A 12,953-nucleotide genomic window follows, 5' to 3' on the forward strand; every position below is an offset into this window, starting at 1 on the left:
AACAATATCACAAAAAAGATTAAATGAATTAGTCATATTATTAATTGAAAATGAAATGTTAGAACAACTTAAATATAAAAACTTAAGTAATTTTGCATCCCAGAAAACTTGAAGAATCATTTTTTAAATAAAATATATTAAAATAAATATTATTTAAAAATAAAAAATGCATAACTTAAATTTGTCCCCTTATGCCTCAAAAAAGGCATAACTTTTTTTCTTTTTTCTTTTTTCTCCCTCTAAATTTCCTTTTAAGTTGTACAATGCATAGTTATCTACTGTCTCTCCGGGTCAAATTGGTCAATATATTTATCATCTCCGGCCAACTGCATGAACTGGCCGGCCGCCTGGTTGAAGATTTGAAAAGCTTTTCATCTAAAAAAAAAAAAAAGATTTGAAAAGCTTGCACGTTAGAGCTTCAGATCATTCATTCCATGCTTTTATGGGTGACCCACAACCTTCGAAGATCGATCTTGACATAAAAACTATAAGAGTAAACAAATATACGTTTTTAATTGAGGACTATGTATTGCTTATCAATATGGCCATAGCTAGAATTGAATGGGGAAAATTTTAAGGGGTGGTTTTTTTTTTTTTTTTTTTTTTTTTTAAAAAAAATATTTATTAAGGGTATTTTTGTAGCTAGAATTGAAATGGGAAAATTATTGAGGGGTGTTTATTTTTATTTTATTAAGGGTATTTTTGTCGTTAGGAAAACATTGACAATTTGTTGGTAGTTAATGAGGGATATTGTCCTAATTAAAAATTTGGAGAAAATTATCAATTTGGTAGCAGTTTGAAGAGGATATGCAAATCTTTTCTAAAGTTTTTTATTAGATGAACAAGTTTGTAGTTAATGGTAGCTTTTTCTTCTATATATATATATATATATATTTTTTTTTTTTTAAAAAAAAACACATGTTAAAAACACATATTTTGTGGACACATTACAGTTTTAGAGCTGAGTTAGAGAAAATTTATATCCAATACCATGTTGGAGTGAAATGTTCTTCCAAACATCAAACAAACTCCCTTCATATATAGTGCCACGTGTGGAAAAGGCCACTTTGTTTGAGGTAATTTTTTTTTTTTTTTAAAAAAAAAAAAAATCAAAACAAAAAATCGGCAAACTTTATTCATTGACCAATCTAGTAGCTTCAATCATGCTTTTAAAGAAATTAATAACAATTACAAATATAATGTCTTGTCTATCTTTTTTCATATGATACGCACCATGAAGTGTGAATTCACGTGCTGTAGACCCCTTCCAGTTCAACATGTCTTTTTGGCCATACTTGCTTAGAGGGATGCGGAAAATTACCACAGTTTCCTCCTCGTGAAAGATTGCTTGAATTAGAGGCTCATTCCACCATTTAGTATCGGGATCAATAGTGCGATAACTTTTGCATTTTCCGGAATGGTTTTCCTCGGGAATTGGATGGCATACATCGTTGAAATAGATAGCCATTTATCCTTCCAGATGTGAACCTCTTTCCCACTTCTAATTCCTCAAATCAGTCCTTCCCTTCAACAGATCAAGCAAATGAATGTCGTTTACAAAGGTTAACCTCCAAAAAATGAAGCTCTGGATAAATATTTAGCTTTCAAAATCGTACTTGCCAAACTGTGGGGGTTCTATACAAGTCGTAATCTCTGTTTGCTAACAGAGTTTTGTTAAAACACCTCAATTCTCAAAAGCCCATACCTCCCTGTGCCTTTGAGAAACTCAACTTCTTCCAACTCATCCAATAGATCTTAGAGTCATTTTCCTTATGCCCCACTAGAATTTTTGTGTCATCAAGTTAATATCCTTACATAAGGCCATAGGTAAGAGAAAGATGCTCATGCTATATGTTGGGATTGCTTGGATCATTGCTTTAACTAGAATCTCCTTACATGCCTGAGAAATAAACTTTGTTTTCCAGTCATGTTGTCACTTTCACACCCTATCTTTTATACTTTTAAATTCTCCCACTCTAGATTTTCCCACAAGGGCGTGTAACCCTAAATATTTGTCATACCTCTGCGTACTAAGAACTCCAGATAACCATTAGATATAGTCTCGGGCCTTTTGGCTTGTGTTAGTACAGTTAAAGAAAATAGAGGTTTTTTCTTTCTTCAATTTTTGTCTTGATGCCTTTTCATAATGTTCAAAGAGTTGAACAACTGCCCCATTCTTGCGAGGTAGCCGTGCAGAATAGTAAGCTATCATATATGAAAAATAAATGATTCAACCTAAGATCCTTTGGAAAAGTTGGACCTCCCGCAAGCCATCACAAATCAATTACAACTATAAATTATAATGATCATTATATTAAGTTGTAATTTCTTTGAACTTTTTTCTACCAATAATCCTTGAAAAGCAAATGCTATGAGTGATTCCCCACTAAAAATACTTTTATAAATTGATCAAATTGTACAAAATTTAAGAAAAAAAGTGAATATACACGTTATATCTTTTATTGAATCTCAAATATATCTTTAAGTATATAACTTAATTATGTTAAATGGTATAGAAAAAAATCTTTTTTTTTTTTTTAAAATAAAACTTTCATTAATAATCTGTCACTTGCTCTGCAAATACAATACTATGGAGTATTGGGACAATCCTCAACCCAGACTTTATCTAGCAATAGAGATAAAGCATGCTTAGCCATACAATGAACTGTCTAATTGGCATTCCTGTTAATATGTTGAATAGCACAAAAACTTAAGCGAGAAAGACAAAGGTTAGTATCAGAAATCAATTGTCCACACAAACTCTAACAAAATCCCTTCCTTCTCAGAGCTAAAACCACGTTCAAGGAATCCCCTTCGAAAATTGCCTTTTGAATCCCCAATCACAGCAAAAATTTCACTGCCCTCGCCAGCAAAGCTGATCATGGCAATTCTACAGCGGAGAGGTCAGGAGAGGCCGCCGGAGGGTCCGACGCCGATACTGGACGAGAATGGGGAAGGGGAGCGAGAGGGAGGGCTCGATAAGAGCTTTGGGCACGCGAAGAACTTTAGGGAAAAGTTCGAGCTTGGGAAAGGAGGTGGGTCGAGGGCATTTTGATCACACTCGTTCGGCAAAGGGCAAGAAAGGAGAGCTTAAAGGGCAGGCCGTAGCATTTTCTACCACAGTTAAACTCATATTTTCTCATATAAATCCCATAGGTACATTTTTTCTACCGCATGGTAGTTGAATCCATCAACTTTTACTTCATAAAATTCACAGCCAAAATTTCTGCTAGTAGAACTAGTCAAAAGCCTTTTCTTGTTTTATTTGAAAAAAAATAATGAAATATTTTCAATTTATAACTTTAAATAAATGCCTTCACTAATAAGTCAAGATACTTTTAGGCATTGGATTTTATGAGCAATGGAGCACTGAAAACATTGACCAACAGGCTCTAATGTGCTATGCCATTTGTTTTAATCAAATCTTAACTCTCATCAAAGAGCTCAATTTTGAAAATTATGTCTCCTAACCCCATCATCCATACCTAAGTACCAAACCTCTCCAAGAGTAAACTGCTGTGAATCAGCAGGAAAGAAATATAAGAAATATTACTAAACATATGGGACGTTGAAAAAATAAATTTTTATGAATTTGTAAATTTTTGTTATTCTTTTAGTTTTTAGTGAAAGTTATCTTTGTATACACCCCTTGTTGCGCTCCTATGCACTTCTTTTTTATTTTTTATTTATTCATTTTTAGACTTAATAATTAATCAAGTTAGCTTGTTACACAGGCTTATGGAGCGTTTTTTTTATTTCTTTTGTCACACTCTAATAGTTTGCTCCACGCCTCCCTCCCCCAATGGTGCTTCCCTCTTAGTCCTTTTAGGGCTATAAAGGTTTTTTGTTTTCTTTGGCTTAGATCCAGTAGCGCTTTTGTTCTCCTAGTCCTTTTAGGGCTATGGAGTTTTGGGTCTTCTAGTCCTTCTAGGGCAGGGAGCTTTGTATTTTTTCTTTGTTTTTGGTTTCTTCATGTAGAAACGCTAACACGAGACGTCTCGTAAGGAAGCGGCCCCTCTGTTCGTGTTGCCGGCGAAAGTTTGACTGAGTTTTCTTCTTCTACATCTACTTTTGAGGCCAGATTTATGTTTTTCTACCGGTTCCTGTAAGACACGCGCAGTTTATCTTTTGATGTCGGCATGTGTTGGGTGCTTTCTGTAGCATTTTTTTCTCTGTTTTTTTTAGAGTAGTTTTTGAAAGTCTGTCTGTTAAATTTGTAGATTTTATTGGACTTTTTATGGCTTGTTAGCTAGATCAACTATCTTTTCTTTGTTCGGGGTGCTTTATTGTTAAAGAGTGGCTCAAACATCTGTCCCTATAATATTTATTTATTTGTAGGCGGCACTCAAGTTAGATTTTTCTGGCTTAGTGTGTAGGGTGTCGATGTGCCTTTATTCATTGTATTTGCCCTCGAGCTTCTTCAAATTAATGCATTGTAACTCCGGTTATTTTGTTAAAAAAAAACAAAAAAACAAAAAAAAGTAGTCTCTATTTTATGTTTATATATATGTATATATTCTTTACATCATATTCACAAAAAACAGATCTCTATTCCTGTTTGAGTTCATTGTAGTTGGGGCATTTCATATTTCAATCTCAAGTCCCTATGAGAAATCTGTTGGAAATAATTTTTTTTTTTTTGGATGGTGCACAAATTTTTTGTTGAAATAAAATAATATCAGTCTGAAAATTAATAATTAAATAAATAATTTGCTGAAAATATTATTGTTGATATTAGACCATATTAATCCGAAATAATAATAATAAAATAAATACAGTACAAGAGATTAAAATTAAAGCAAGAAAATATCTCACAATGCGATCGAATCACGCAAGAGCATTGTTCTTAAAAGTTTATTCGTGCTTCCCAAAATATATAATTCGGTGTGATCGGATCTCTCGACACGCAACCTCTCAGGATTAGACTATAGCGTCTATCTTCGTTAAGGACACAATTCCAAAAATAAAGACCAAATAAAACAATCTTTTGATTAAAGTAGATAAGGAAATTCGTAAAATATTTTTCTTTATAAAAAAAACTATTAATATAATATATGGCATCATGCTTGAAACAAGTATTTTGCAACACTGTACGGTGTTCTATTTTCTTTGGAAAGCTACCTGTGTGTGTATATATATATATATATACACACATTCACGTTGGAAAGCAAAGAAAAAGAAAAAGAAAAAGAAAAAGAAAAAGAAAAAGAAAAAGAAATAGAAATAGAAATGATTAACAACTATCATAAATGAAAGGTTGACGGTATGACCAAGCTTTCCTTACCGTTTGAAGGACAAAAGCTTTAAAAACAAAGTCATGAACGTTATGACTTTAATATCAAACGGTTGCAAAGTAAGCGAAGCCCCCCTTAGTGAGAGAACGTCCCCCTTCTCTCTAAACTCCCTTAAACTTTCTGTGAGAAGCTCTTTCCCAAACATCTTTACCCATTCCCTAATATTTCCTTCCACCCCTCCACAAATACCCCCATCTTCCTTACCTTCAGCCATCTTTTTCTCTACCTTTCTTACTGGTTTTCTGTCTTTTCGGCCATTGGAGTTAAGGCCAAATCTCCATCTATCCGGCCACCTTTATTTCTAAGGTTTTTCAGTGCTTTTGGCTATTGGAGTTAAGGCCTGATCTCCATCTATCCACCTATCTTTCCAGCTCTTTCTTTGTCTTGTCTTGGTTTGTGTCTTCACAGCAGCAGCCTACATCCTCTACCTTCCACCGTGTTTACTGTAATTTTTGGGATCGAGTTTTGTTTCAATTTTTCCGTTCTAGATCTGTGCTCTTTCCACAATCTCTACATGACACGCTCCTCACCACCGGCTTCCTCGGCGTCTCCGTTATCTACCGACAGTCTCCGTTCACTCCACCGCCTTTCCCAGGGTTGTGCGTGGTGCACACGCTCCAGAGGGTTTTCTGCTCTCTTCTGCGCGTGGACGCTATGTTTGGCCTCCCCGCTTTCACCCGCGTCCTCCACCGGTGTTTCATGGCTTCGCCGGCGTTTCTGGCTGCTGAGAGGCTCTCCCTTCGCGGCGCGTGTGTCTCACGCGCCGTCAGGGACAGCTCCCATTCCGTCTTCTGCTTCTGGATTTCTGTTGTGTTTGCTTTTATTTTCTTATTTTTTTGGGTTTACTTGTTCTACTTTTCCCATGTTTACCCCTGTAATCGAGGTGTTTGGGTCCTTGTGACTCAATACACTCTTCAAATCATCTTTACTGGTGACCCAGGCTTTGTGGCATCCGTGCCTCAAGCCAAAGGGCCCGCATCTTCGGAAGCATTGCCCCCGCGTATTTTCATTCTTAGCTTTGTTCTTGGGTTGCCCAGCCCAATCGTGTTTTATTTTGTATTTTTCCTTTTGATGTAATTTGTTTAGCAAGTATCTATAAAAAATATATATATATATCAAACGGTCGCTAAAAAAAAAACGGTTAAAAAACGGTTTTTTTTTTTTTTTAAAGAAAAAACTCTTGAATAAATTAAAAAAAAAAAAAAAAATGTAAAGCTTGTTAATGACCAACGGTCATCAACTTAAAATTTTTGTTAAAAAAATTTATACTCCCTTTATAAAAAAACTCATAAACATATTATTAAACACTAACATGTTTTAAAGACCTCTAAAAAAAAAAATATTGTTTGTAACAAATACAGTAAAATCAACTATGTAGATGTTAACTAATTACAAAAAAAGGTTGCATCCATGTCGAGGAAAAGCCAAGTTTGTTGTTCAAAGTTAGCATAATAGATGTTTCACTTATAATCAATAATTTTTTATTACTTTTGTATTTAAGTGTTCAAACTTTAAGAAGTGTTAATTAATTTTTATTTTTTATTTTTATGAATTAGGGCTTCACTCAACCGATGGACTTAATTGAGCTATTCTCAATCCTAACATAAGATTAGCTATAACTTTTTCTTGAGCGCGCATAACCCAAAATATTACATAATTTCATCATAAGCACATTGTAGGAATGTCTTTGCTCCTCTTTCCCATTAAAAAGAAAAATATTTGACTGCCATACGATGCTTCATGTCGACCAATCTTTACCGTTTAGAGCGAATCGCGAGTCAAGAGTAAGATGTTCATGTTTTAAAACGTTTTGCAAAATATCACTCTTCATGGCAGTTGGTTTCAACTTTCAACACACTAAAACAAATAAAAAAAAAAAAATTCAGTTAAAACTAGATTTTATTTTTTTATTTTTTTAGAGATATACTAAAATGGTAATGCTTATTTATTTATTATTATTATTATTTGTGTTAAATGGGATAACTCTTAATTAAGCATTTGGGCTTACTCATCCGAGCATTTGCATATCCACTAATTAAGATGATTTAGTTGCTTAATTAATTACATTACCCTTACAAATAAAGAGATCCAAATATTCATTTTAAATTAGAAGATTTTCTTTTTTTGATGACTAAATAAGAAGAAATATAATAGCCATATATTTATTACCTTGCAATAGTCCAATTAAAGACACAAACAGGAAAAATTATAACCATTAATAACTTAGTCTTACCTACCATGATATTAATTAATGCAACGGCAATACAACCCATGTAATTAAAAGGAGTAATTTTATTAGTGCATTAAATGTTCATCAAGTGTCCATAAAAAAATAAAATGACTTTTAAAATTATTATTTAATCAAAATCATCCAATAGTGATTTTAAAAGCCACCTATTTTTTTTTATAAACATTTAATATACTAATAAAATTACTCAATTAAAAACCCGAGAATGAAAAATGAAAAATATTTATAATAAAAAAAAATTATAAGACCCTAACCCTGCGAATCATCTCTAGAAAGAAATATCTAATTATGACGTAGTTGCCTAATTAACGGTATTACCCTTACAAATAAAGACATCCAAATCTTAATTTAAATGAGAAGAAATTTAATACCAGAAACATTACTCAAAATCTAATAGTCATGACTCCTGTTTATATAATATAATTTTACAGCTAATAAAAAACAGAAAAATATAACTATTTATAATCAGCATTAATACCTACCAGCTGGCAGCTACCACGATATTAATATTATATTAATAGCGAGTCACCAAATAACAAACCGAAAAAGGAAAGGTAAAATAAAATGATAATATATATATATAGAAATGTTAAAGATGAGTCTTTTATTCACTTGTTACCTTTTTTTTTTTTTTTTTCTTAAAAAAAGTTAATTTTTATTATAAAAAGGTGACAAGATGATGAGGGGTGCATGTGTACATGTTGAATCATCTATCTATTATCTGATTTACATTTTTTGTTCCCCTCTTTGTCGAAAATAAAGCCCTATACCTGCGGCGAAGCAACAGAGAAACCCGATGGCGATGTTCAAGGAATTGCCGGAAGACTTGGTAACACAGATTCTGCTATGGCTTCCGGTCGTCTCTCTCTTGCGATTCAAGTGCGTCTGCAAATCCTGGTACGCTCTCATTACTCACCAAAACTTCATAACAAAACACCTTCTACAGAAGAAGAACAGCAACAACAGGAGCAACACCCAGCTTCTCCTTAAACTGCGCGACCTAAGATGGAATTATGTTGTGTACACGCTTGATTACGAAACACTCCAAGTATCCCTTACACAATCTCTACCTCCACTGTTTTCTTTTGGGGACTACGAGGAGGGTGGGATTTATGTGGTGGGTTCTTGCAATGGACTCGTTTGTCTCCACGGTAATTCAATATATGAATTCAATGTTGTTATATGGAACCCTGCAACTAAAGAAACAAAGGTCGTCCCCGAGTCAAACGTACCCCCTTTGGCTTGTATCGGATTTGGTTTTGATGCCAAAACTAATGACTACAAAATAATCAACATTCGTTTTCTCTTTCATCCCCACTCTAACTCTAGAAATTATCCATACCAAAATTATTCATACCAAAAAGCGGTATACAGTTTAAATGCCGATTCTTGGAGAATAGTTGACTGGGAACACAGGAGGGTGCATTTTCTTACAGATGATTATAAGGGTCCGATGACATACGTCAACGGGGTGGCTTCTTGGCGGGTACTTGGTGATGGTTATGATTGGGGGGGTGTTTTGTCATTTGACATGAGCGACGAGGTATTCCTAGAAACACCGCTGCCGGATGTTGTTATGAGGAATCGCGATCCAAATTTTTGGGAAGAGTTATTTTTGTTGAATGAATCGATTGCTATGGCAGTTAGTTCTCATTCTGAAGATTGGTCGAATGTTTGCTTTGATATATGGTTGTTGCTTGAAGTTGGCGTTAAAGACTCTTGGACTAAGCTTTTCACTATTGGACCGGGAATTCCACGACCGTTAGGATTTTGGAAGAATGGCACTATGTTCTTGGAAAATGTGAATGGACTAGTCTTGTATGACCCCTCTACCAAAGAAATGACTGATCTCCAAATTCATCATAGACACAGAGACTCGATGCAGTTGGTTACTTACATGGAGACCCTAGTTTCTGTCAAGGGAGGAAATGGATTTGAAGAGCAGGATATATAGTTGTTGACAATGCTCGAGGGCACATCTTATATCTATTCCAAGTGTGTTTCGGGCAGCATATATGTGTTGAGATAATATTTTCTGCTTAATTACTCTTGTCAAATGATGTCTTTCTCAAATATGTGCTCCCTTACATTTAACCCGTATTTCTTTTGGAGCACTTGTGAAAGAATTTAACATTAAAGAAGCAAAAGTTCAGGGTTCTGCACATGATCTTTCTTTTACTTATCATGCAGAATTATTTTTCGCAGTCCCATATGTTTAGTCTTTATAATATATATATCATAAAGCCCAAAAATTTCTTGGCTTATTATGGAATTTTTGCAGAGTTATATATATTGAAAATTTGAAGTTTCAATAATAATAATAATAATAATAAAAAGGGCTTCTCGTTACCTTGTTCTACTAACAGAAATTTTGGCATTGAACTATGTCTTAATCTTTTAAATCGATATAGATGTTTTAAGTTTTATAGGTGATGCAAGATGGTTCACCCAGTTGAAATCACATGAACTATTTCAGGGTTTCACCCCATGTCAATTAGTTGGCCAAGTTTCGAAAACCATCTTAGATTTAAACATTGTTTATCATTTTAGGACCTTAGGTGGATTTTCAGAGATCACTAAGGAATAGGTAAATGAGATGTTATACCCTATATGGTAATTATTGTAACTATAAGATGATTAGAATGTTTGAATATTTTTTTTAATAAGTAATCGAGATGTCATTAAAAACATAAAGCGCACCAGATACACAAGAAATATTTTTGGAGAGAAAGAACTTTTGTTTCTCGTCTTCTGTGGCACTTAACACTTAGTGAATAATAACTTTGCATTCAATGTTTTGCTGGTCAATAGAAGCTAGAAACCAGCAATGGATTTCAAGATTTAATGGCAAAAGGTTGATAACAATCCTGGAGGCAAGAGTATTTTCTTTTTGGTTGATGAACATCTAATTTCCATTACAAGCTTGCCAAAGATTATTTAGCTAATATAGATATGAATCTAGCATTTTGTGAAATGTTTTATCATTTTTCTCTTTAGTTGGACATACTAATAACAATTTGGATTATTTGGCAAAAAAGAAGCTGATGAAATAAAATAACAATTTTGTTATGCTTAGCTTTATCTAGCCCAACGGAAGTCGGATAATCTGGCAAAAAATGATTATGCTAAGTTCATCTTCGTAGGATGTTAGCCTCTTTCAGTTTGGATATCACTTTTAGAGGATTTGTGAATTCTTGAAAGAATGACTTTCAAGTTGTATATTTATTAATTTGTTTTTTTTTTTTTTTGTGAGTGAGATGCCTTCTAGGTTGCATAAAAAGTTCCAATGGAAATTGAAGAATCCTGTCTGTTTTCTTGATAATTAAATTAATATGATAATTCTCCCGCCTTTTCTTTCTTTGGTATAGCAATATAAGCTAATTAAATATTCTGTTCAATTAGTGTGTGGCCACAATAGTGACGACAGTATCATATATGTATTAGTTTCATTTCACCACGCACACTATGAAATCTCTCTCTCTCTCGCGGAAGAGTGCAACTTCCACTGGATATGACGCAACCTCGCCCTCATCGTCCCCATCCTCATTTGCAAGGGTATTGTCTGTGAATTTGTAAGATTTCCCATTAATCAACTCAAGCTCATTTCATTTCACTCTCACATTTCATATTCGTCTCTCCATCGGATCTGTTGCTAATACTCTGGATGATTGTAGTTTTGATTCTCTTGAAACAGAGGGTGAGAATCTAATCGAATCCCTTTGCTTGCATCTAAGTTGTTGATGATGATGGTGACTCGAATTGTGCGACTTGACCTTTTAGCTATGATAGTTTATTTGATGGTAATTCTGTTGGAATCTAATACGATTTCTACATTCAGACCATTTTTGTCTAAATGAAGACTCAAAATTTGATTAAAAATAACCTGTGTGACAAGCCATTGTCCTGTACATAAGTTTGTCCCAAGAATGATAATTTCATAAACTTAAGTGTTTTCTTGTTCCATTTATTTTCTAATTTGATCTCATGAATTTGAAAGTTGAGAGATATTCATTTGTTATTGTTACTTTTTACCGAACCAGATACTTCATTAATAGACATTATACCTAATAAGTTTGAAAAGGCTCTTTTCCTTTGCTGTATTAACTATCCTTAGGGTTGATTGGGGTTTTGATTTGGAAAACAATCATTCATGGACGCACAATTGCTAATCTTCAAGTTATGTTTTTGTGTTCTTGCTTTGAGTGAAATGAACGAAGAAGGTGAAAGACACTTCTTTTGTTTGGTTTTACCTGGTGTCGTCTCGAACATACAAACTTGATACAAATCTCTGCCTACTTTGGTGTTCAATTGATGTAGTAATTTGGTGTGCTTTTGTTGTTCCTTGTGTTTCTATTTAGAAAGTGAATTATATCAGTATATTCCTTTTCATCTCTGCAACTGAAATTGTTTAATGTCAATTAATCCTAAATTTTGATGAGTTTTTCACTTGTTCTTTTGTCAATTGATGTGCTTCTTGAGCTGCCTTTAATTGATAATAGTATGGGAGCATTACACAATCTGTTCACTATGTGATAGAATCATGCAGTTTAAAATATCTCACTGAAAGAGGGTGGCGCTTATTGCTGATGTTGTTCTCACTTCTCATGCTGTTTTGTCCTCTGCTAAAGTCGTTGTCATCTAAGGATACCAACTTTGTTGCCTTGTTGGGTACACTTATTAAGAAATTTGAAGTTGTAAATGATCATCAATTACCCGAGATTGGTATCTACCCGCCTTTCTCTATGGACATTTCTATCTTAATCTTTTTACTTGAGCTTCCTTATTTGTTGTTTCTCTAAATAATTTGAAGAGTACCTAATGCTTTCTTTATTATTTCTGTGTTTAACCCTCTTTATTGTTCATATAAGTTATAGTGTCCATGTAGTATTGAAGATTAACGTTCTTGGAGATCTGACAAAACCCTCCTTCATCAGGGTTTTGAATTTATGTAGCTAGCTGAGCCAATGTTGATGGGATTAGGCTATATGGCTTAGCTTTGCTGTGTTGAATTATATACTTTTTCCTGATTAAATGTGGGGAAAGGGAGAGCTATTTGCTTGGTATCAATAGAAAAGATGGATTCCTAGAGATGCAAAAGCAAAATCATCATCAAAGGTGAACTAAGAGAAGGATTTAGTTTCCATTTCGGGGTTCATAGACGATGATATGCAGAAGTGATACAGGAAGAATTTAAAAAAGAAGAAAGATAAGTAACAATCATCGGAACCTGATTATAGTTGAACATTAGCATTATACAACTTAAAGAGGATGGATTTAAAACAATTTATATGAAATCATATGTTTGAAATATCAATGAACCTTTTAGTGTTCGAATATGGCTTTGTTTTTGAGAGCCAAAATTGTAGTGGTTGAAGATTTGGTAGGGATTTCTTTGTTATATAATATGGACT

The 12,953-nt window shown here is 33.8% G+C and overlaps 1 protein-coding gene across 1 annotated transcript; it reads left to right on the forward strand.

The window, feature by feature from the left end:
• Nucleotides 1-8,338: 8,338 nt before the first annotated feature.
• On the forward strand, nucleotides 8,339-9,496 carry LOC133868915 (F-box/kelch-repeat protein At3g23880-like). The gene has a single exon (XM_062305912.1). The coding sequence runs from the start codon at nucleotides 8,339-8,341 to the stop codon at nucleotides 9,494-9,496; it is 1,158 nt and encodes a 385-aa protein (XP_062161896.1).
• Nucleotides 9,497-12,953: the final 3,457 nt, after the last annotated feature.

This window comes from Alnus glutinosa, chromosome 5 (assembly GCF_958979055.1).
Source record: "Alnus glutinosa chromosome 5, dhAlnGlut1.1, whole genome shotgun sequence".
NCBI lineage: Eukaryota > Viridiplantae > Streptophyta > Magnoliopsida > Fagales > Betulaceae > Alnus > Alnus glutinosa.